The sequence below is a fragment of the Leuciscus leuciscus genome (assembly GCF_965113295.1).
Source record: "Leuciscus leuciscus genome assembly, chromosome: 5".
Taxonomy (NCBI): Eukaryota; Metazoa; Chordata; class Actinopteri; order Cypriniformes; family Leuciscidae; genus Leuciscus; species Leuciscus leuciscus.
The window spans coordinates 5,509,833-5,536,454 of NC_138729.1; the positions used below are offsets into that span (position 1 = coordinate 5,509,833).

General features: G+C 38.3%; 1 protein-coding gene across 2 annotated transcripts; it reads left to right on the forward strand.

Moving 5' to 3' along the window:
- The first annotated feature begins 5,024 nt into the window (after positions 1-5,024).
- Positions 5,025-19,947, forward strand: wasf3a (WASP family member 3a). 2 transcript variants are annotated; one of them, XM_082168820.1, is made up of 9 exons: positions 5,025-5,345; positions 8,175-8,373; positions 9,466-9,600; positions 10,396-10,549; positions 12,596-12,713; positions 12,940-13,124; positions 14,154-14,405; positions 16,624-16,910; positions 18,654-19,947. In XM_082168820.1, exons 2-9 carry the CDS (start codon positions 8,241-8,243, stop codon positions 18,809-18,811), a joined length of 1,422 nt encoding a protein of 473 aa, XP_082024946.1. In that variant the 5' UTR covers positions 5,025-5,345; positions 8,175-8,240; the 3' UTR covers positions 18,812-19,947. The 2 variants fall into 2 exon arrangements, with proteins under 2 accessions (XP_082024946.1, XP_082024947.1); XM_082168821.1 differs by lacking the exon at positions 5,025-5,345 and having other exon boundaries at positions 7,899-8,373.
- The last annotated feature ends 6,675 nt before the right edge of the window (positions 19,948-26,622 follow it).

Below are 26,622 nucleotides of genomic sequence, written 5' to 3' on the forward strand. Positions count from 1 at the left end.
GACACTTTACTATCCCATGATGCAACGGGAGAGGATTTACGAATGGCAAGTGAGGTGATGCAACTGACGCTGGGAGGTCACATGATAATAACAGTATGGCGAATGTAGTACATCTGGATTGCATTCAAACTACACACTCATATTATATAGAACATAGTTTTTTAGTGGTCATGAAGTAATGACTTATTCAGAATAAGTACCTACTCATGAGAGTATGTGATTTCAGACGCACCCTTGTCTCTTTATCAGTTTTGCTCTCTTTATCTCCTCCCCCATCATGATTGGACACGCCCCCTACTGCTGATTGGCTCGAGAGTATGTGATTTCGGACGCACCCATGTCTCTTTATCTGTCTTGCTCACTCTCTCTCCTCCCCCATCATGATTGGACACGCCCCCTACTGCTGATTGGCTCAAGAGAGTATGTGATGTTGGACACCCACCACTTGCTCCACAAACACGTCATTGTTTTTTCCAATTATCATTATTATTACTATTATTATTATTTTTTTATTTTTTTTTATTTTAGTAAAGCCATGATGAAAATGAATGCTAGAGATAGTACCGCGTGACAAGCGACATTCGTAAAGGACTATTATAAATTGTACAGCGTTCTCCCGGCTTTATAAGCAGTTATATCCACACAAAATGTTTTTGAAGCTTGATTAATAAATGTTATTTTTGTTTTGAGGAGGACATTTTAAACCATGAAACTTGTAGGATGTTTTAATGTTACAAAGAACTTGTATGTCTAAAGATCAGGGTAAATATTATTTCTCATGTCTTGACCATTACAGACAAAACCATTGTTTTTTTTGTTTTGTTTTTTCATGCACTGGTCAATTTTAGGATAATGAGCTATTTTTTTTCAATACACATTTAAGTGTTTTAATTTTTTACACTTGATCTAATTCTGTCTGTAGATTTCAGTTACAATACATAAATAATCTCTATTTGATTCTCAAAATGACTTTTTTCTCCTCCACTTCACAAGCACGCACTGCAGATTTTTCTATATTCTGAGAGTTTTTACTCCGGGGTAATTCACGTTTTATTCCTGAAACACGCGATCTTATTTTTTAAGGCTGTTGACTTTTTTTCCTTCTGATTTATGGAGTGATAAAAAGATTTGTAAATAAATTGTACAACATCTTTTTGGATATTTAATGTTAAATTATTTCCTGTGGCAAAAGCGAATAGATTCTTTAATGTAAATGATTTCTGGTTTTTGTTTTGTTTAGTTTTTTACCTTTTGCCTGTTGAAATACAAGAAAGTTCACAAAATTCAACCCATAGAGCAGTTTTTTAGGATTGCAGAAAAGAGCATAGGCCTATATATATATATATATACAAAAGCATCACATTCAAACCTTACAAAATTATTATATTATTTGTAATTATTTTATATACTTATATATCATATTATATACTTTATACTTATACTGAGTAAGGTTTATCTGACAAAAAGGTTTTCAATTGTTAACAAACTAATAATTCATGAATACACTGCATATAAAGGTCACTACTTTCACTCATGTCAATATGGCTCCATCAGTGTTTTAATGGTCAATACTTCATTTAAAAGTGGTTTGTGCCTGGAGTCAAGCCAACTCGTTCCTTGTCCTTCTCCAGCTGTCCCCGCTGCCCCAAATAAAGCCTTTATCAAGCTATACACCAACAGCTTATTTGACATTTTTGCGATAACTTTTAGTCAGAGATTTTTAGTGGATATGAAGTCACTTCTCAAGTTCACACACAAGTCGTTTTAGAGGAACCGCAGTTCATCACAGTCATTTTTTCCACAAAATGTAATAACCAGAAAGTGTCTAAATTTGCTTGAAAAGTGTCTTGCTATATTTATTTTTAAAAATAAATGCCACTGATATTTTGTTATTATATAGACTTAATGCAAAGATATTTATATATTCAAGCCCCCATATACTTTTTCGGGCCACTGTATAGATCAAGTACTATATACTTCATAAATATGTTTCAATTTTACATTTAAATCACAATATAACATGTAATTGTGTTACTTACACCATATTTAAAACAGATATGCCCCAGGTATCAAGTGGCTAAAATTAGAATTGGGTGCAAATTAGCAGAACATTGTTAAAAAGGAAGAGGACCTTTTATTAACGTCAATATTGGTCTGATTTCATCATAAATATTGATGCTTGTGGCAGCATTATTTATATAGTATATATTTGTATGTGAATATTAACAGATATTTCCTTATGAAAGGTCAACAGCCTGTTGTTGACATGTTAACGTTTAGTTTTGCCCTACATTTGAATGACATTGACATATTGATCTGGACTTCTGTGTGATTACCGCAGGCCAATATGCAGATGGCAGATGATGGATCTGCATGTAAAACAATAATGAGCGAATCAAAGGACCTACATAAATAATACAATGGGCAAAAGAAATGACAACAGCAATTATAGTGATTATAAAGCAGCTCTAAGACAATTACACTAATACTATACGTCAAGTCAAGAGCTGAATAGTTGTGTTTGCCCATGCAGTATTTTTCAGGGTAGGATTTTTTTAGCCTTAAAAACATATGCATTAAAGCCATGGCTACAAATAAGCTATTTAAACATGTACAGAGTTCGCCTATTCCCTAGGAATACATTCATGAAACCCACAATGACCTTTTGTGGGAAGATGTCCAACAGCAAAATGTGAACGGTAAGATAATTAGCCTATTGTTTTGGCCTAAAGACATTATGATTAATACTGCATACAATCACAGCACTCAAAACAAATGAGACAACCTGCAGCACAGTCTGTTTATTTGTTTATTACAAAAATATGCCGATACTGGGATTTGAGTTTGCACTCTTAAAAATAAAGGTTCTTTATTGGCATTTATACGGATAATTCACCCCAAAATGGAAAGTTTCTGTCATTAATTACTCTCCGTCATGTCGTTCCAAACCCGTAACGGTAACGGTCGTGTCCACTGACTGGCACGAAGCGAGCGCTTGCCGTTCATTCCTATGGAAGATGAGCTTCACGCTCGCGCGATTGACAGCAGACCAGAGAAAAAGTTGAGAGCGGCAACATTTTATGCAAATATATGCGACTTTATGCAAATATCAAGTGAAAAATACGGCCGGCAGCCAATCGCGGTGCGGTTCAGGTGTTCACGAGCATTTAAAAAATATGCATGTTGTGCCGGAGTTTATGCTGAATTTAGTGTGTAAATCATATTGTTTACACATTGGACATTTTGCAGATGTTACATATATGTCAAATATTGCAGTTTGAATGCTTTCATTGTAATTAGGGTTTACAAAAGTTTATATAATTGACACATTCACGCAACAACTTCTTCACGCATGCATCGTGGTGCTCTTGTGGACCCGTGATGGAGATTCATATTTTGTAAATTAAGTGGTAAGTTATGTTTGTTTGTTTGTTGCGCAAATAAAGCACTCGCATCGTTAAACCACCGGAGTCACATGGATTACTTTAATGATGTTTTTACCTTTCTGGGGCTTGAAAGTGGTAGTTGCGTAGCTGTCAATGGAGGGACAGAAAACTCTCAGATTTCATCAAAAAGATCTTCATTTGTGTTCTGAAGATGAACGAAAGTCTTACAGGTTTGTAAGGGTGAGTAAAGACAAAAAATTCATTTTTGTGTGAACTATCCCTTTAATGGTTCCTTAAAGAACCTTTAAAGGAACACTCCACTGTTTTTTTTAAATAGGGCTTATTCACCTTCTTTCCCACATTTAGATAGGTGGGCAAATGCATTTTTGTCTCAGTGCATGCATTGTTTTAGTTTGACAGGGTCGGCGTGAGCTTAGCTTAGCATAATGAATGGAATCCTTTGTTGCCAGCTAGCATGTCCTGAATAAAAGTGATATAAAAATAAAAAAAAACCCTACCTAATTACTTCTTGTGGCCTGCGTATTCACAACAAGTACAAATAGTGATGCAGATTAACACTAGGCCATTTCCTAGGCAGATATTGACTTATATATTAAGGACTATATTAGGGGGAAGCACAGGCGAAGCACTGCTACTTGGGCGTGATATCTCTGCGCCCAAGTAGCAGTGCTTCGCCTGTGCTTCCCCCTAATATAGTCCCAAGTCAAAATCTGCATAGGAAATCGCCTAGTGTTAATCTGCATCGCTATTTGTACTCATTGTGAATACGCAGGCCACAAGAAGTAATTAGGTAGGGTTTTTTTTTTTTATATATCACTTTTACTCAGGACATGCTAGCTGGCAACAAAGGATTCCATTCATTATGCTAAGCTAAGCTAGCGCCAACCCTGTCAAACTAAAACAATGCATGCACTGAGACAAAAATGCATTTGCCCACCTATCTAAATGTAGGAAAGAAGGTGAATAAGCCCTATTTAAAAAAACGGTGGAGTGTTCCTTTAACATCTATGGAACCTTTTCAATGCACAAAAGGTTCTTTATAGTGGAAACATTCTCTTCTCTCTAATAAAAAAATGGTTATTTTAAGAAGTGTTCACTGAAAGGTTCTTTAGGGCAGGGGTTTCCGGCCTTTTAGATGTCACGGACCCCCAAATATGATCATCCCTGAGTGAAGGGACCCCATCCTAAAATGTATAAACTTTTATAAACACCCAATTTATACACATTAAAAATTTATGTTATAAAACTTAAATTAGTTTCAGTTACATTATTATATATTTTGTTCTATGTATTACTTTTTATATAGTTATTTAATATTAATCTTATTTTTACTTATTTATATTAATAATTTTTAATCTGATTTAATCAATTTAATAGATTAATAACTAATCACTAAACATTTTAATGTATTATTTATTTTATTTTAATCACATTTATTTATTTATTTGTTTATTTATCTATTTAGATCAAATGTATTGCTTTACTAATTTATTTTAATCTAATTATTATTATCATTATTATTTTATTTTATTTCAGTTTTATTTATCTTTTACAGTTTTTCTCTAGACTTTTGGTTCTTCAATGGCATCTGCGAGTGTGGAGGATATAATTCGCACACGCACAAAAAAAGAAACAATTATTTAGCCTACCATTTGATACAGTTTTGAACTAAATCTAAAGAAAGAATTACGCCTTCACCTTTCCTAATTCCTATCCTGAAACTGTCCCGTTACAGCCCGGCGCTGCTCTTTATCCACACGCGACTGCTTGATTGGTCCTCTCAGTTGTAATCTCAAAAGAAGCTTCCCGATCGTGAAATGCGATTGGTGCACAGAACTGTCAATCAACATGATAATCCCGCCCTAATGCGATGCCTTGATGGAAGAGTGACCAGACCTCCGTTTCATCTGACGCGCGTCTGCATTCAAGACACTTTTGGTAAGCGAACATGTTTTGAAATACATGCTCAAAACTTTGTGAAGTGCTTTCGTTATTGTAATATAACTAATTTTACATGTTTACATAGTTTATTTGGGGCATGGGTTGGGAGATTAATTGTCCGCTATAATAAACTCTCGTAGTGTCAGCATTGACGCGACTCATGTGTTATTCAGTGGAGCAGCGCGTCATTAATGCTGGACGACACAGTTATTAAGTGAGTCCTCAACTTTAATATCTATCAGAGTTTCGGAGTTGAGAGCGCTTTGCCAACTCTAATTCCGTTTACAAAAAGTACTGGTGATGGTACAGGGATGTTAGTGATGCCATGGAATTATTGTCATATAGCCTATGATGTTGATTTTTACATGGTACAGTACTTCAAAAATACCATGCTACTACCATGGCACATTAAAATAAATAAATAAATACAACTTTAAAAAAGAAAAGAAACACGAGTAATTTCTTGCCTCTGGTGATGGCATATCATTAAACCCCATCAATAGTATATTGCTGATTTAGTATTTTACTTGTTTGTCACATTTCTACATCTATATCTGCATTTAAAAGGTCTTTAATCATTTTAACTGTAGCTTGCAATTACTTTAACAGAAATACAAAGTTCTGTCATGAAATGGCGAGGCACAGGCTGATAGGTCCTCAACTCAATTAGCAAGCGGTCACATGTTATCTACACAGTGCAGCTGATTGGTTGCTGAGGCTCGCTGCTCAACACTTAGATTCCTGGCACCCTCCCCAGCTCCACCTGTATAGATCTACTACGGGGTTTATCATGTATGTTACATACAAAATACATTAACTTTGCCACATTAATAACCATGTCAACTCTCAGAGAGTCGAAATATGTTTTCCTCATTTGTTTAGTCATTAACAGATAATTAGTGTCATGTAGTACAATGTGATATTGTGTGCTTTTACTAGTGAAATGGAGCACTGTTGAGTAGTGAGCCATTGATTTTCATTTGAGTTAATGGACCTTTCCACAAGCCGGACTGGTCGCTAACCAAGAGATGATGAGCGATTACACTTGTGCTTAGTTTCTCCTGAAACCTGAAACCTGAAATATAACTATTATGAGACAGGGAATGTGACTTCAAACCTGTGTTGTGTATAAAATATCCAATAACGCAAACTTTGAGCCTTGGATTGAAATAAACTAACATCCATGTCTCAGCACTGTTATGTTCTGCAGGAACGTGAATCTATGTTGTGGATTTAATGGTTTTAGCTGAAGAACATTCCTTTTATTCTACACACATTCTTAGTTTCATGCATTAAAAAGTAACAAATGTGTCAAATCTTTTGCTGTGTTCTCTCTCAAATGTGTCATTGGGAGTTAATGTGACAGCGGGTGTAATCCAGAGAGCAGTGTGTGTGTGTGTGTGTGTGTGTGTGTGTGTGTGTGTGTGTGTGTGTGTGTGTGTGTGTGTGTGTGTGTGTGTGTGTGTGTGTGTGTGTGTGTGTGTGTGTGTGTGTGTGTGCGCGTGCGCATCTAATAACTTAATCCCCTGTATAATCTTCTGGTGACACACAGTTACCTTACTTGTGTGTGGATAGTAGGCCACAGAATGAAACTAACATTACACATGCAAGCTTTGAAATTACCTGGTGAGGTGTTTATATAATATATACTGTATATATTCATGATTATGAAAAATAAGTGCACTTAATTGTTTTAAATGTGCGCTTGTAGTGTACTTTAAATCTTAAAAGTATTTTTTTTTATTGTTCTTGCAAATAAAATTATATTAATTAAATAAAAGGTAAATTAACAGTACACTTTCATGACTGTTTACCAAACTTGAGTACAGTTTTAAAAAGTGCACTTTGTAATAATGTCAAATTAAAAGTTTTACCAATGTTTTAATATTTGTTTGTCATGTTTGTACTGTTATTTGCATGTGCTGATTAACATACTAAGCTAATCATGTAAAGTTCTTGATTATAATTTAACTGTAGTGTTTTAAATGTCATCATTACATTTATTAACATGCAATCAAGTGCCCAAAAACATTACATTCAATTTTCATTTAAGCCTTTTTTTAAAGTATATTATTTCCACAAGTAGTATTCTTTGTAAAACTATACGGTGTACTTCGTTTTTGTGTGTGTGTGTGTGTGTGTGTGTGTGTGTGTGCGTGAATTTGGACTTTTCTCTGTGGTGTCCTCTTGACAGCTGTAGTGGTCATTACCTTATATTACATAAATTATATTAAATTGGATTATTAATGGCACTTTCAATCTGTCAGGTTCATATTTAAAGAAACACGCCGACTTTTTGGGACTTTAGCTTTATTCACCGTATCCCCCAGAGTTAGACAAGTCCATACATACCCTTCTCATCTCTGTGCGTGCCGTAACTCTGTCTGACGCACCCACCGCTAGCCTAGCTTAGCACAAAGACTGGAGGTAAACGGCTCCAGCTAGCATACTGCTCCCAATAAGTGACAAAATAACGCCAACATTTTCCTATTTACATGTTGTGATTTGTATAGTCACAGCGTGTACAAATAACAAGGTCACATGAGACTTATTCTCATACTGCTCACTTATTTGGAGCAGTATGCTAGCTGGAGCCGTTTACCTCCAGTCTTTGTGCTAAGCTAGGCTAGCGGTGGGTGCGTCAGACAGAGTTACGGCACGCACAGAGATGAGAAGGGTACGTATGGACTAATCTAACTCTGGGGGATACGGTGAATAAGCTAAAGTCCCAAAAAGTCGGCGTGTTCTTTTAAGTCTTCATTATGTGACATCGTGAATGATGTATGAGGATATTTGGTCTAACTGACTGTGTTTGTGTACTTCCAGGTGCTGAGGTTTGTTGGTGTGTGTGTGTGTTTGTGTGTGTGTGTGTGTGTGTGGTGAGGTGAAGCCATGCCGCTGGTCAGGAGAAACATCGAGCCAAGGCATCTGTGCAGAGGAGCTTTACCTGAGACCATCAGCAATGAGCTGGAGTGTGTGACCAACAACACGCTCTCTGCCATCATACGCCAACTCAGCAGCCTCAGTAAGACCCACTCGATCGTGTCAGATGGGCTGAAATAGATTTAGATTTTTTAAGTTGTTTACAATACCATCATGTAATATGTATGCTTATTTTCTGATAGCAATATGTTTTCTTTTCAATAATCATTTGACAATTTACACAAACAGCTGGACAGCAAAACAAAACAAAACAAAACAAGCAAAACAAAACAAAACAAAACTAAACTAAACTAAACTAAACTAAACTAAACTAAACAAAACTTTAAAAAAAACAACAACAAAAAACAAACAAAGCAAAAAAACAAACAAAAAAACAATTAAACATTTCTACCAATACTGCATAAAAACAATAACATAAAGTCACAATGTTCTGCATTGACACTAATTTGAGAAGTTTTTTAAAAAGTAGTATAAATAATTAATTGTATACATTTATAAATAAATAAATAAATACATATGCAGCCTGACATTTATTCAAGACAGCCTTGTTCTGAGAACACAGTTGAGCGTTCTGGTTAAAATCATAATATATTTGAATCTATATGCAAGTAGTTCTGTGTTATACAAACACTATAAATCAATAGACGGAATGAGATGAGATAACAATGCTTTTTGCTCGCTGGCTCCCAGCAAATGCTCTAAAGCTTAATCCCATCAAGTGCAGAGAGAGATCGACAGATGTGGACGCCGAGTGTGTGTATGTTCTGTGGGGTCAGAGATCCTGAATTGGTGAATTCATGTTGCCTGCAATTTCCTGTGTGTGTGTGAGTGTGTGTGTGTGTGTGTGTGTGTGTGTGTGTGTGTGTGTGTGTATGTGTGCATCTTTATGTGGCTGAGCATGTGATATGTGTTTGTGTGCATGTGTGGAATGAGACGCACGTCATTTGATTTGGAGTGAATATTTATGTGTTGCCGTTCTCCAGTATATTCGATTATGCACCATAATTATATAGGAGTGGACATACTGTAATGTTGAAGATTGTAAATAAAAGTTGTGCCCTTGAGCGCATAGCTTAGCCTCAGCTTGCATCATTGCTGATGTTTTCTGCATTCTCTAAAGGACTCTTTCAAAGCTCATCTCCGATGTTCTGTCTGTTTTTCTCGTCTTCAACAGGTAAACATGCCGAGGACGTGTTCGGTGAGCTCTTTAATGAAGCCAACACATTCTACCTGCGTGCTAATTCTCTACAGGACCGCATAGACCGTCTTGCAATCAAGGTCACTGAGTTGGACTCTAGTGTGGAGGAAGGTCAGTCAAAGGTCAAAGGTCAAGGATTACATACACTTGACCAGAGGGGGGGCGGGATGCTTTTTTTAACAGGATATGCGGTTCAGAATGACCCGTGGATCCCCTTTCTTGGGTGTATTTTAATGTCACCATGAAATTAAAATGACAATTCTTTTAAATAAAATATCGCAGTATTTATTATAAAAGATTTATCCGTGCACATCATTATTATTATCATGTTGTGTTTACTGATGTGAGGGCGGGGCAACCTGTCACTCACATGAGATCCACCAATAGCAAACCACCACCATCCAGTCAAATCAATTCCCATCCTACATTTTCCCATGTCATAATAGAGGGAAAAAAGGACTCTCTCAACTTACATTTCATGCAACTTTAATCATGTTAACTATGTTTCTCATTTAATTAGAATAAAAATGACTCTCTGTGGTAAGCAACGACATGCAAGTTACATTGCTTAAAATTTCAAAGTAAGGTTAACCCAACGATAGTATTAAACCAGTACCAGTGAAATATTAATAGCATCATACATGAATAATGGGCATGGCCAGGCATAATCTGTTGATTATCAGTTTATTTTTAACCATTTTTTCGCTATCCTTTTTTTTTGTTGAAAATCTGTAAAATTGATGGTAAATGTGTTAAATGGCACTACAATAACATCAAAAAATATTTCATAGATAATATAGGGTATGTATATAACTTTGTAAATTCTGTGGGGAGCAGATATTGTTTGCCTAGAGACAACTGATGTACTTTGTGTAATAATCTCTCTGTTTCCTTTTTTCTGCACAGTGTCACTTCAGGACATTAACATGCGTAAAGCCTTCAGGAGCTGTACTGTTCAAGACCAGCAGGCGGTGACAAAGAGCAGCACTCCAAACCCCATCACAGAGATGTACAACACCAGCGACAAACCTCCACCTCTGAACATACTGTCTGCCTACAGGTGTGTGTGTGTGTGTGTGTGTGTGTGTGTGTGTGTGTGTGTGTGTGTGTGTGTGTGTGTGTGTGTGTGTGTGTGTGTGTGTGTGTGTGTGTGTGTGTGTGTGTGTGTGTGTGTGTGTGTGTGTGTGATGTGTAGGTTTAGGGGTCGCCGGGTCGGTTAGTGTGTGTGTGTGTGTGTGATGTGTAGGTTTAGGGGTCGGCTAGTGTGTGTGTGTGTGTGTGTGTGTGTGTGATGTGTAGGTTTAGGGGTCGGCTAGTGTGTGTGTGTGTGTGTGTGTGATGTGTAGGTTTAGGGGTCGCCGGGTCGGTTAGTGTGTGTGTGTGTGTGTGTGTGTGATGTGTAGGTTTAGGGGTCGGTTAGTGTGTGTGTGTGTGTGTGTGTGTGTGTGTGTGTGTGTGTGTGTGTGTGTGTGTGTGTGTGTGTGTGTGTGTGTGTGTGTGTGTGTGTGTGTGTGTGTGATGTGTAGGTTTAGGGGTCGCCGGGTCAGTTAGTGTGTGTGTGTGTATGTGTGTGATGTGTAGGTTTAGGGGTCGGTTAGTGTGTGTGTGTGTGTGTGTGTGATGTGTAGGTTTAGGAGTCGGTTAGTGTGTGTGTGTGTGTGTGTGTGTGTGATGTGTAGGTTTAGGGGTCGGTTAGTGTGTGTGTGTGTGTGTGTGTGTGTGTGTGTGTGTGTGTGTGTGTGATGTGTAGGTTTAGGGGTCGGTTAGTGTGTGTGTGTGTGTGTGATGTGTAGGTTTAGGGGTCGCCGGGTCAGTTAGTGTGTGTGTGTGTGTGTGTGTGTGTGTGTGTGATGTGTAGGTTTAGGGGTCGGTTAGTGTGTGTGTGTGTGTGTGTGTGTGTGTGTGTGTGTGTGTGTGTGTGTGTGTGTGTGTGTGTGTGTGTGTGTGTGTGTGTGTGTGTGTGTGTGTGTGTGTGTGTGTGTGTGATGTGTAGGTTTAGGGGTCGGTTAGTGTGTGTGTGTGTGTGTGTGATGTGTAGGTTTAGGGGTCGCCGGGTCAGTTAGTGTGTGTGTGTGTGTGTGTGTGTGTGTGATGTGTAGGTTTAGGGGTCGGTTAGTGTGTGTGTGTGTGTGTGTGTGTGTGTGTGTGTGTGTGTGTGTGTGTGTGTGTGTGTGTGTGTGTGTGTGTGATGTGTAGGTTTAGGGGTCGGTTAGTGTGTGTGTGTGTGTGTGTGATGTGTAGGTTTAGGGGTCGGTTAGTGTGTGTGTGTGTGTGTGTGTGTGATGTGTAGGTTTAGGGGTCGGTTAGTGTGTGTGTGTGTGTGTGTGTGTGTGATGTGTAGGTTTAGGGGTCGGTTAGTGTGTGTGTGTGTGTGTGTGTGTGTGTGTGTGTGTGTGTGATGTGTAGGTTTAGGGGTCGGTTAGTGTGTGTGTGTGTGTGTGTGTGTGTGTGTGTGTGTGTGTGTGATGTGTAGGTTTAGGGGTCGGTTAGTGTGTGTGTGTGTGTGTGTGATGTGTAGGTTTAGGGGTCGGTTAGTGTGTGTGTGTGTGTGTGTGATGTGTAGGTTTAGGGGTCGGTTAGTGTGTGTGTGTGTGTGTGTGATGTGTAGGTTTAGGGGTCGGTTAGTGTGTGTGTGTGTGTGTGTGTGTGTGTGTGTGTGTGTGTGTGTGTGTGTGTGATGTGTAGGTTTAGGGGTCGGTTAGTGTGTGTGTGTGTGTGTGTGTGTGTGTGTGATGTGTAGGTTTAGGGGTCGGTTAGTGTGTGTGTGTGTGTGTGTGTGTGATGTGTAGGTTTAGGGCTAGGGTTTGTATAAGGGGACAGAATATACAGTTTGTACGGTATAAATCCAATGAGTTGATGAATGTTTAAATGTGAATAAAAGCCTAAATTAAATCTGTTCATCATATAAAGTGATCGAGTCTCTTCAGAAAATTTGAACTAAACCGCCCAATTCATATGGATTAGTTTTACGATCTCCTTTTGAAGCATCAAAGTGGTAGTTGTGTAGCTGTCAGTGGAGGGACTAACTAAGGACAACTAACCCTTTAAGATGCTTATTGTATATAAATGAGTTGTGTTTGTTTGTTTGTTTGTTTGTTTGATCCAGGGATGACCATATTGATGGAATTAAGTTCTACACAGACCCCTCATATTTCTTTGACTTGTGGAAGGAGAAAATGCTTCAAGACACAGAAGACAAGAGAAAAGAGAAGAGGAAACATAGGGTAAAATAATCACTCCTGTGAATGTTTTGAATGTCTATAATGTCTCTGGTAATGTTTTTGCAAATGTAGTTGGGTTTGCAGCAGAATGAGTTTGGCTTATTTGACCTATTCACACACAGTTCCTTTGAGTGAAAACGGGATACTCTCCCAGAGGAAAATGATATTGCTCAGAATTAACAAGTTTTTACAAGCTAAAAGCTCAGATCATTTACATCTTCTGGCACAGGAGCAGAAGCGGGGTGTTGATGGGACGTTGCCTCGTGAGGTGAAGAAGGTTCGTAAGGCTCATAACCGCAGACAGGAATGGAACATGATGGCTTTTGATAAAGAGCTACGGCCAGACCATCGTCATCATCATCATCCACTTCGCAGGGGTGTATCGTCTGAGGACTCGCTGTCTCCAGAGTACAGGTCTGATATTTTCAGCCGTATCTATGCCATATTAATCACATTGCTACAAATATATTTTCAACTCATCACTCAAATAATAATAATGGTTACAGTGATGTACTTAGTAATATAATAAGTGAATGGGACAATGCAATGCAAACATTAAAACATTAAAATACACACCGGCATGATATGCAGAAGGATACAATACAAGAATTTACTGGCATAATGAAATCAAAATGAACAATTCTTTTTTGGGAATATTGCAGTGGTTATTATAAATGATTTATCCATGCAAATAATATATATTATTTGCATGGATAAATGATTTATATATTACATTTTTCATTTAACCTGTGTGCAGGTATTTGCTTTCACAAGTTTTTGAAAGAAGTTTCTTGTGCTCACCAAGGCTGCATTTATTTAATCAAAAACACAGTAAAAACAGTAATATTGTGAAATATTATAAACATTTAAAATAACTTTTCTATGTGAATATTTTAAAAGGTAATTTTTTTTCCTGTGATCAAAGCTGAATTTTCAGCATCATTACTCCAGTCTTCAGTGTCACATGATCCTTCAGAAATCATTCTAATATGATGATTTTTACTGCTTAATATATATATATATATATATTTTTTTTTTTTTTGTGGAAACAATGATACACTATCAAATAGAGGTTTGGGGTAAATACGATTTAAAAAATAATTTGAATAATAATGAATACTTTTATTCAGCAAGGACACATTAAATTGATCAAAAGTGACAGTAAATACATCTATCATAGTTTCCACAAAAATATTAAGTTTCCAACATTGATAAATTTAAGAACCATTATTAATAATTGAGCACCAAATAAGTATATTAGAATGATTTCTGAACGATGGCGTGGCACTTTTTACATTTGAATTATTCCAAACGTTTGACCGGTGAAGTGTATATTTGTATAAAGTACTTAGTAATTCTTTTAATGAAGCAAACTAGATTTCTTCTGATTCGGTTCCTCAGAAATCATTATTGCATGATTTGCATGAATCTTCTTTTCAACAGACCACATCCAAACAACTCCGACTACCCAGTCCCAGCATGCCACGCTCCAGCGCGAGCTCATCCCGTGGAGACAGCATCATGGAGTGCTAATGGAGGGGTGGAGCACGAGTACCACAGCATCGGAGGGCCTGCAGGGGTAACTGTGGCTGCTGATGGAGGTTACAGAGTGGCTTTACATCCAGCTCCTCCACAGTTCCTGCCCCGGGAAAATGGAGTCAATGGAACCGGCACGCTTCCACCAACAGACTATGGGTAATAGCAAAAATGCATGACTCGGCTATTTTAAATAAACAAGATATTGTAGTTTCTCTGTTTCTGAATTTTGTCAGAAATGTCCATGCTATTAATGCTGGTCTAGTCTCACACTGTACGCGTACGCAGAGGCGAAGCATCAGGCACCCATTGCACACTGACCCGTCACATGCTTTCATTTACAATTGCCAGTATAGTCTGCTGTGATGCGATACTGTCCCGCCTCCCGTACACACCATATAACCATGTTAAGCCATATAACATGCTGTTTAGTGTAGCTAATATGATAAATATAGTCTACAACTTTAGTCTACAACTATTTCTAGTGCAAAATTTTCTGTTGCAGTTTTTTCTTCAATAAAAAAACAAAACAGTGCTTATATGCTTTTATGGTGCATTTTGGAAGTGCACTTAATTGTATTGAAGGTGCACTTGTAGTGTACTTCAGATCTTACAAGTATATTTTAAAAAAACTGTACTTATATACACCGTACACACAATTTTTTTTATCACACACATACAAACCACACTCTGACATACATACCTACACACACACACAACTATAGCTATATAATTTATCCAACTGGCTCCATATGTAGAAGCATAAAACAGGAATAAAGTGGGTATTTGCTTTATAGGCCAAACCTGAGAAAATTGCACCATCTGGTAAAAAAAATATAGTACAGTTTTAAATTTTGAGGCCTTGCCAACAGAATGAAAGTCTATTAACAAAGACTGCATAATGTTATAGTTAAATGGCACTGGGATTAAAAATTGCAGTTTTAATGGGTTTCAATTGGGACATTTTTGTCCTAACGGTCCTGGGTGTAACTCTTTTATGTTACTAGTGTAAAATAGATTTAATAAAGGAAATAGGGGTGAAATAGAAAAATTCCAATAAAAAAAAAAACACACAAAAAAACACTTGTGTCAAAATGTATGCAGTTGGCATCAACAAAATTATCAAAAAAACTAACCTGAAAAAGACAAAAATGTCCATAAGGACGCACAAGGGTTAAATGAGTCAAAAGAGCACTCTAAAGTTCAGCTAATTGCATTTAAACTCTCACACATTTTCATTTAATTGCAATTGACATGCAGTTATTTGTCCGAAAACATTACATTTAGTTAGCACTGAAGTATATTCTTTAAACTCTTTTAAAATCATTTACGTAATAAGTAACTTTTTAAAAGTACAAGGGATGTGAATGCTGCTCTAACTTTATAACATGGGAGTCGAAAAAAATCTTGCTTGCGTGTCCAGTGTGAAATGGGCTTTTGACAAGCATTCCCGAGGACTACCCACAACTCATTCACTAACCGTGTGATGAATATTGCATACTGTTCATGAAGTGTTAGAGCAGGCTCAGATTGCCCGTTTCAGATCTCGAAATGAATCTGGAACAAGATTTACAATTTGGTCTGTAAACTAAAGGTGTGTTCACACTTGTAATTCGGTTCGTTTGGTTCGGACCAACAAAAAACAACAACATTTAGTCCTGGTCCGCTTAGTGTTCACATTGGCATTTTAACACCGAATCTAAAGGCATAGGGAGGGATATGTTCACAACCTGATTGGTCGGCTTTTATTTAGTATATTTCGTGACAGAACTTACCGAACATCCAAAACAATGCTGTGCTCTGGGCTAAATGCGCTTGTTGTATGTGCGTAACTACATATAATGGTATTTTGACCAGCTGAGAACTCGTGAAGAGATCATAAAATGTGTAAAGGAGTCAAAACAGCGTCAGGAATCCCTCCGTCACACACACACAGATCTGCTGTGAGGAGACACGGTTCTGATGCCTGAACTGAACTGTGATGAGCAACATCGCCAGCTATGACGGGTCGCACCTTGTGACATCATGTCCTGTTTTTGGTTGGTTTGCATGTCTTTGACGTTTGAAAGCGGAGCGTGACTCATCTTTTCAGCGTCTCGGTCCTCTTGTTTGGTGCACCAGGATCCAGATGGCAGCGTTCACACTTTTTCAAGTGAACTGCACTAACACCAAGTGTGAACACACCCGTTGTTCAACCATTTACAAGGTTTACTGGAATGATACAGTGAGCACTGGAAAAAGCTACAAAGTGGACCAGACTTTTATGCTAATAGTCAAAAGCCTCTATCCGATGACCATGTATGCTGGTCCATGTAGAGGTTACGTGGAGAGGTTTCCAAATACTATATTTCTCACCTTCTCTCTGTCTCTGTTGTAGGATGATGGAGTACTATGCCAGTTCAGGCCCGCCGCCTCCTCCAGTGGCTCTCCTCATTCCCTCTGCACAGACGGCGTTCGCCTCACCTCCAGCTACTCCTCATCCTGGACCAATCACTTCATCCCTACGGTGTCCTCTTCCACCTGTCCCTCCTCCCGGAGCGGTTTCAGGTCCTCCTCCTCCTCCAGCGCCTCCACCTCATCCCGCTGCAGTCGGAGAGGGACGGAGACGCTGTCTGAAGCCCATCACAGACGCTCGCAGTGACCTACTCTCAGCAATACGCATGGGTAAGTCCAGTGCTTTCTGCATATTAATACACATCAACAGGACAACTGTACATTAACATGACTACAGTACTGTATACAGTACACTTGTGAAAAACAAGTACAATATAGGATGCTTAAAGGGATAGTTCAGAGTAAAATCAACCTAGGGTCCTTTGCATCATGACCTCGAGCCAAACACCCCCCAGAAGCCTTTTTCCCCTTGGTCGAACATTATTAAAGTTAGAGCTTATTTAGAGAAATCAGCCGAATGGTTTATTGCAAGGCATTGGAAAGTTTGTAAGTACATCAGGAGTTTATTTAAATAACACTTGCCTGATGGCTAATGCTACCGCTAACCCGGACGTCGACGTCACTTCGGTGATTTGGGAAAAGCTCGTAAAAGTCCTGGCAGAAAGCGATGCATAAGGATGTAGTGTAACGACGCCCAGTTCCAGGAATGCACTAATATTTTGTTGGTAGTACCAGTTTGCAACAATTATTAGTTAACACTAAGTTGTCAACACTTCAGAAAAAATTATAATTTGTCGTTACACTACATCCTTATGCATCGCTTTCTGCCAGGACTTTTACGTGCTTTTAGCGGTAGCATTAGCCGTCAGGCAAGATCTATTTAAATAAACTCCTGATGTACTTACAAACTTTCCAATGCCTCGTTTTATGAGTACAGAACCTGTTTGTACTACTGTAGAAGTTTGGTAACATTCTGGGCATTATTAGTGGGGTAATTTACGAGATACATCATAGGATCCATTAGCGCCTGCACTAAGCCATCCGCCTGATCTCTCTAAATAAGCAAACTTTAATAATGTTCGACCATGGGGAAAAGCTTCTGGGGGGTGTTTGGCTCGAGGTCATGGTGCAAAGGACCCTAAGTTGATTTTACTCCGAACCATCCCTTTAAGTGAATAATATACTTTAGTTTAAACTGAATGTAATGTTTTTGTACACTTAATTGCAATTAAATGAGCTGATCTTTAGAGTGTTTTTTGACTAAACTTAAGTACATCTTTATATGTCAATTCATAATTATTTCTATAGTCTTTTAAATATGATTAAAGTGTACTACTGAACGTACTGACAAGCATTTATGGTAAACTAAAATATACTTTTTAACGTAATTTCTATATATACATTTTTAAATGACACATTAATTAATGAATTATGAAGTTTTTGAAATATATTATCTTTAAATGGAATATGGAATATCACACTACCATTACAATTATAATCAAGTACTTTACGTGTGCTTTAGTATATTAGTCAACACATCAAAATAAGTACTTCTTTAAAGTATGACAAAATATTATTTAATTACTTGAATTTAAAACCTTTAATTTGACATTATAAAAGTGTACTTAAGTGTTAAGAAACAGTCATGAAAGTGTTCTCTTTTTAAGCGCATGTGTCTTTTATATCATATATTATTTGCAATTTTTTAATAAAATACAAAACAAGTGCACATTCACAAAGGCACATGATACAGTACATAATTGGAATTTGGATTAACCAAATTTGATTAATATTGTAGCTTGGATGTAAATGTCTATGTGGAGTCATATGATTAATTTAAGTCATTTCTAATGCTTTTTTTGTTTAGTCCAAACTCAGCAGCTACTATATAAGATTTTAAGAGTGTGTCAATGCTATGCACAAAACAGGTTGGCCCGGTGTACTGTATAGGCTACTGTACATGTTTTGTGTGTGTGTGTGTGTGTGTGTGTGTGTGTGTGTGTGTGTGTTCAGGTATCCAACTAAAGAAAGTACAGGAGCAACAGGAACAGCAGGCTAACAGAGAGCCGGTGGGGAATGACGTGGCCACGATCCTCTCTCGCCGCATAGCCGTGGAGTACAGCGACTCAGAAGACGACTCAGAACTCGATGAGAATGAATGGTCTGACTGATTATAGTCAGCCACACACACAATGGTAGAACAGAGACCTTCCTTGTAAATAAGTACGTTCACCTTTAGACACCCACATATAGTTGATTATTAACTCTTTCCCCGCCAGTGACTGAATTTTCCATCGTTTATGACATGACGCTTCCTTGCCAATGACGGAATTTTCCGGCAATCCATGTTTTTCGCCGTTATATTACACATTTTCTGATAGAGTACAAAATATATGTATCAAAACACAGATGAAGAAGAAGCAGAAACAAGCGGTAGAAGCATTGCTTACGCACATGTAAGATAAAGCGATCTTCAAACATTAAACAGCATATAAATCAACGTTACGGAGAGAAATGTCGACCCAGGACGAGGTACAGGGCCGTGAAGCTTTGGGGGTGTTGATGGACTCGGTCATTGTTTTGATCATTGTTCTGAATCCGATCCAGATGATTTTCTCAGCTTTTTGTTTAGATATTTATACAACAAAATATGCTGGAGGCCATGAACATTTTGTGAAAAAATTTGCAAAAATCCCGGCGCTGACTGGCAGCTTTTCTTAAAAAAAAAAAAACCTGGTGGGGAAAGAGTTAAGAATGATGTCAGTTTCTTAAAGAATGCTATGCAATATAGAGGGAAGCTTTGAATGAAGCTAAAACTATCTATCATGTACTCAAACCAGCCTAATGTCCGAGAGTTACAGGAAGGAGATACTTAGTGTTGATCTGAAAATACTTTTGGTTCACATTTGCTACCATTTGTACAGAAAATGTAAATTATTCAGAATTTCTAAATTAAACTATTAGCAATCAAGGTCTTGTAAGAACCTAACATGATCTGCAACAGTGTTGCTGCAGTATTTTCTATATTTATTATTTCAGTTTTATTTCAAATGAATGATCTGCTAATGTTATTTATGTTTATTATATATTACTTTTTCTGTGTTTTTCTCTTGTACCTCAGCTTGTACCACAAAATGTTTGTGTGGGAAAAGCTGTGTGAATCTCTCTCTCTCTCTCTCTCTCTCTCTCTCTCTCTCTCTGCAGAGATTTAAATAGACAAATTACATGCTTTTTTTGTTGCTGTTAAATAAACTATTTTTTGATTAACAAATGAATTCAAATGTGCTTTCAAACAATAAATGTGACATCTAAGCAGAATATGACTTTCTCTTCTCATTAATGCCAAAGTCAATTGTTTTTTGAGGATTAAAATGTTAAATCTCCAAGGCCAATAACAAGCTGTGGACTTGCTGTGGACCTCCAGATTTATACTTTCTTAATGAAAGAAGAAGAGGTTTATCAATGAATTTGAAAACCAGTTGAATCAACTAACTTGGAGTGAGATCTTGTCCACAGAGGACTTAGAGGTTGCTTCTAGGAGCTTAATGACCAAGGTTAATAGCGTTAAAAATGAGTTCTGTAAAAGTGTTACACACTCTAGAAAAAAGCTAAATCTGCCCTGGCTTAATGAACAAGTATGGATTCTAATGAAGCAGAGGGATCATGCACTAAAAACTGCAATTAAGTCAGGGTTAGCCCATCATAGGAGAACCTTTCAACAGTTATGTAATAAAGTTGTAAATGAATTGTAAATTAATCATATAACATCAATTCTATCATCTCTACACTGGTTACCTATTAAGTTCCGTATCAATTACAAAGTATCACTACTGACCTATAAAGCCCTAAATGGTTTAGCTCCTGGGTATTTAACGGAACTTCTATCGCCCTACAATCCATCGCACTCTTTAAAGGAACACTCCACCGTTTTTTTAAATAGGGCTTATTCACCTTCTTTCCCACATTTAGATAGGTGGGCAAATGCATTTTTGTCTCAGTGCATGCATTGTTTTAGTTTGACAGGGTCGGCGTGAGCTTAGCTTAGCACAATGAATGGAATCCTTTGTTGCCAGCTAGCATGTCCTGAATAAAAGTGATATAAAAAAAAAAAAAAACCTTCCTAATTACTTCTTGTGGCCTGCGTATTCACAACAAGTACAAATAGTGATGCAGATTAACACTAGGCGATTTCCTAGGCAGATATTGACTTATATATTAAGGACTATATTAGGGGGAAGCACAGGCGAAGCACTGCTACTTGGGCGTGATATCTCTGCACCCAAGTAGCAGTGCTTCGCCTGTGCTTCCCCCTAATATAGTCCCAAGTCAAAATCTGCATAGGAAATCGCCTAGTGTTAATCTGCATCGCTATTTGTACTTGTTGTGAATACGCAGGCCACAAGAAGTAATTAGGTGGGGTTTTTTATTTTTTATATCACTTTTACTCAGGACATGCTAGCTGGCAACAAAGGATTCCATTCATTGTGCTAAGCTAAGCTAGCGCCGACCCTGTCAAACTAAAACAATGCATGCACTGAGACAAAAATGCATTTGCCCACCTATCTAAATGTAGGAAAGAAGGTGAATAAGCCCTATTTCAAAAAACGGTGGAGTGTTCCTTTAAGATCACTAAATTCGAGGCTTCTGGTCATTCCTAGGATATCGAAGTCCACTAAAGGAGGTAGGGCGTTTTCAGATTTAGCTCCTAAACTCTGGAATGGCCTTCCTGATATTGTTCGAGGCTCAGACTCGCTGTCCCAGTTTAAAACTAGATTAAAGACGCATCTCTTTAGTCAAGCATTCACATAATACTTACCTTTATACTACATTTGAATCAGATCGAATGCATTAATATTATGAACAGCAGCTATGTTAATTATTTCCCATCTGCTTTTCTGTTGTTATCTCGGGACGCTAGTGTTCGTCAGCTCCAGTTTGTATCCAGCCTTTCATGGGAACTTCAGATGCCCCAACACCCGTGAAGAGACGACTCGACGCCCGTGAAGAGACGACTCAACGCTGGCGATATGTTATGCCCTAAATTAATACATGATTAACGAACTGTATTTTTCTATGTACATTTCTGAAATGCACTTTCTGTAAAGCTGCTTTGAAACAATATCGCGAAAAAAGCGCTATACAAATAAATTCGAATTGAATTGAGAAAGGCAAAAGCAAAGTTTTTTATCGATATTATAAATTATTCTAAAGGGAACAGTAGGAAAACTTGGGAAAACATAAATAGAGCTTTAAAGAACACCAAAAAAAGAGATAAAGAGTTTGAATTACAAGTACATGGAACCTTAACTAATGACAAAGATCAAATTTCTTCTATGTTTAATAGTTATTTTATAGATTCAGTTCAAGATTTGGCACAAGGCTTTGGTCTAAGAGGGAAGGTCATTACACCATCAAATGATAATCTTCCACTGTTTAGCATTTCTGAAGAGCCAGAATCTTCCATAACTAAAATCTTAGGCAAGTTTAAGAACTCTAAGGCTAAAGATGTTTTTACTTGTGATTGTGCATTTCTGAAGAAGTATAAAAGTATCCTTTGTACTCCAATTGCTCATCTGGTAAATCTGTCCATTAAACAAAGTTTTTTTTCCCCCAATGCCTGGAAATTAGCTGTAATAACCCCTATTTTTAAAGCCGGAGATGCAACTAATATAACCAACTATAGACCTATTAGTATCCTCCCTGTTGTTTCCAAAGTAATGGAAAGAATAGTCTGTGACCAGTTGCTAGCCTATTTAAATCAAGGCCATTTTCCACTGCACCCCATGCAGTTTGGATTCAGGAAACATCATGCCACAGAAACAGCTACTTGTTATTTTATTGAGCAAATAAAATCCAGCCTTGACAATGGAGGGGTTGTTGGGGCTGTTTTCCTCGATTTTAAGAAGGCGTTTGATACAGTGAATCATAATGTTCTGTTATCCAAACTGTCAAAGATTAATTTCTCTCCCAATGCTCTGACATGGATGGAGTCTTATTTAGATTCTAGAAAGCAGTCCACCAGGATTAATTATAGATGCTCCTCCTTTGCTAACTGCACTACTGGAGTCCCTCGGGGATCTATTTGACCAATTTTATTTAGCTTATATATTAATGATCTGCCATTGATTTGCCCAGAAGTCCACATCCAAATGTACGCAGACGATACAGTTATCTATATACCCATGCAAAAACTAGAGAACAAGCTGCAGCAAAACTTACTGCAGTTCTAACCAAAGTATAAGACTGGTGAACTCTCAGTTGTCTTACTCTTAATGTTAGCAAAACAGTGGGCATGTATTTCTCTATCAAGAGGAGTGTTACACAACATCAGCCCGATATCTGTATTATGGGAGAGGTGATACATATTGTTGATCATTTCAAGTATCTGGGCATAATTATTGATTCTAAGTTTTAAAAAACATATAAAAAAGATCTCCAATTGTGTAAGAGCTAGTTTAGCTAATTTTAGACATATAAGACACCAGTTACCAATAGCCACAGCTAAACTGTTTTTGCATTCAATGATCTTTTCACATTTATCTTACTGTTCTACAAGCTGGTCCCAGGCGGGTGGGACTACGCTAAAACCTTTACGTACCCTTTACAAACAAGCTGTGAAAGTTCTTGACAAAAAAACCAAGAAACTACCACCACTGCACCATCATAAAAAAAATTCAACCTATTAACCTTTGACAGTTTTCTCTGTTTTGCAGACATGTGCCTGATGTATAAATTGACCCATGATCTTGCACCACCCCCACTCAAGCAATGCGTGTCATTTTGCAGAGATAATGTAAGGGTCACCAGGGCTTCTGTAAGAGGTGACTGTTACACTCAATTTAGGAAGACTAAATTTGGTCAATCAGCTTTTTCATTTTCTGTAGTAGAAAAGTGGAACTTCATCCCACTTCACATTAGAGATTGTGCAAAGTCTCAGCAGTTTTAAAATGTCCTTAAAGACTTGGCTGAAGGCGAATCAACTATGTGATAATTGATGTGATAACTGATATGCTTGTCACATGTTGTTTGTTGTTAAGTTTTTATCTGTTTTGATAGTATTGTTTGTATTGTCTATTTTGTCTATATTGTCTTTTTATCTTCCTTGCCCAAGGACCACAGATGTAAATTAGCTGTATAGCTAACTCTGGTACAGGGCTTGAACTGTGCATGGTCCCTGTCAAATAAACTAATCAAATAAAAAATTAAATAAAAATAAAAAGCATTGGGGATAGGTGATCCTGACAGTACTCCCCCCTCCGGAAGGCACGACTTCGCGCACAACAGAATCCAGCTAGGATGAAATGGAGGGTATTCAGGAGCTGTGGCAGGTGAATAGGGCAGGGGCCCAGGCAGGATCGGCCTCCGTGGCTTTGACCCGAAAGCTAGGCTCGGCCACAATGGTTCCCGCCCAAAACGTTTTCTTGGGAGGAGCTATGGGGTTGTGAACCGGAGCGGACTCTTGAGCGGGTTCATGGGCTGGAGCCATCACTGGACTGGTGTGGAGCTGTGTGTGGCCCAGACTCACATAAAGGTTAGAGCCATAATGGACAGTGGAATTGCTCTCCGAGTTGAGCTCTGGAATTTCCCTCACTGGAGCGGATTCAGGGGTTTCACTCTCTGGAGTGGATTTGGCGATTTCACTCTGGAGTGGATTCTCGGCGGGGAAAACTCTCGTACGGAATCAAGGACTGAGACTAAATTTAATGGGCAGTAACGGGATTGATTCTGAACTCTAGGTCTGGAACAAGCTTGATGGGAAAAAACACAACATAAACGCTGGTACCAGGAGGGCTGGAGTGGATTGGGGAGACAGCGACTGAGTGAGACTGGTGTCTTCAACAACCTCGCCAACAGTGAAGGACAAACCACAGCACGTAATCTATGTTTTTTTTTGTTTGTTTTTTTTGCGCCTCTGTTGTATGTTATTGTTCATTTATAGACTGTGTTCAGCACTTTGGTCAACAGTGTTGTTTTTAAGGTGCTTTATAAATAAAGGTGGATTGGATTGGATTGGATTGGATGTATTGAGCTAGAGTACCTGTGGTAGCACTTGCTGGTACTTGTAGAAACAGCAGGTCATCCAAACCACTCCAGAAGACCGTTTTCATTGTCTCATCGTTCCATGGTACCTGGTGGGCGAGCTGAAGGAACTCCAACATAGAACTCAATCGGGCGGCCATCTTGGGTTATGGAGAGAAGCAGAGTGGCTGGATCAAGGGGGTAATCCATCAGCCGGAAACTGAAGCTTCCCCGGGGGCCGCCATTGATTAGCGGACCATCACCTGCTGTTAGCATTCCATTGACTCCCATTCATTTTGGCGTCACTTTGAGAGCGAATAACTTTACATCTGAGGCGTTTAAAGACTCCATTTGTCCATTATTTATTTCTAAAGAAACACGAACATGTATAAAAGGCTCCATTACCTTGTATATTACGTTATGGCCCCGTAGAAGCCGTTTTTGTAAAAATAGGCTAACGATTGCGTCATAACCACGACTCTCTGTCGCACAGTAGAGAAATTACCGTATGGACAGGAGGAGAAGCTTGCGCCAATCGGGGGGACGTGGAGGCAAAATGACCAAATAATTAATCAGAATACTTAGCAAAAGTTGCTCCTGCTCCTAGCTCATGGAGACCTCCTACTCTCTGCAAGTTTCGGAAGGGAATGATTCAGATTTCTCTTGGCACAGCTACTAGAAGACAGACGGGTTGCTCACGTCACATCTACATCGTCAAGCTCAGTGTGAGTCTGCGCAGTATGCTCAGCCATCAGGAAGTGAGTGCTTCTAATTGACTTCACTTTTCTCCGTTGAATCCAATGGGGTCGCTGTGTCCATTTCTTTTACAGTCTATGGGCTGGATCGGACGGAATGTAGCTCATGGTTGTTGTTTATCCGTTAGGGTCTGGTCTTCTGTCAGGAAAACGCAGACTCATAGATATACGGTGAAACACAAATGTGGTTTATTGATGAACAAATGTGCACATGGTGAGTAAAGGCTTTTGCAGAGATAAGAGCAGAGGAAGATATTGCAAACAGTCCAGGTGAGTTGCAGCACACCAAGCAGCAACCTTCTTGAATCCAACACGGAAGTGACTTAAACTGCAATTCATCGACTGGTCGTTTTACAGTCTATGCACCACACACACACTTAAAGATGATTGCAGCTGAATAGATTAAATGACAGTCTTACACTTTCTTTTACAGGTCTTTGGAGGTTACCATTGGAAGAACTGGAGACAGGAGATAATACCAGGAGGTAGCGGAGACAAAGAAACTATACACAGGTAAGCAATCCATACAATGTTTGATGGAGTCCTAGTCATAGACCAGACCGTCTCTGTGCATGTGGTGCTGGCTTATGTAGAGCGGTAGATGAGGATGATGGCAGACAGGTGTGTTGATTGAGTGTGCAGGTGATGGCCAGGGAGGATTATGGGAAACGTTGTGCGCAGAGGTGATTGGCATGGTGATAGGTGATCCTGAGAGGTATATCCATATTTTAAAGTTTTAAAAATTTGTTCTAGGAATCAAACATCTCTTCACTATTTCGGCTGGCTTCATTTTTCACTCTGCCTCAGTTCACTACAAGGAAAATGTGTAAGATTTTTTAATTAAAATATCCAAAAACCACTAGAAAAAATGTTATATATATTTTGTTGACGTGTGCACTAACATTATACCAAATGTTTCCAACAAAGTTTAAATCCAGATAAATCAGCAATTGTAACCAGTGTTACGGACCATGCCTTGCGTCGTCTGTCAGGGACGTCATACCCGGGTTACCCTCAATTTCCGCACAACCATGGAAACACCAAAGATACTTTAATATATTATGTGTTTTATTAGACAAGTGAGAAACTGTTTGGATACTTTTATCGACAGAAAACTATTCATTGTTTTGATAGCTCAACACGGTTATGACATGAATTGTATGTCATTTTGCAACACAAGTCCAGTTTTTAATACTATGATATTGTAA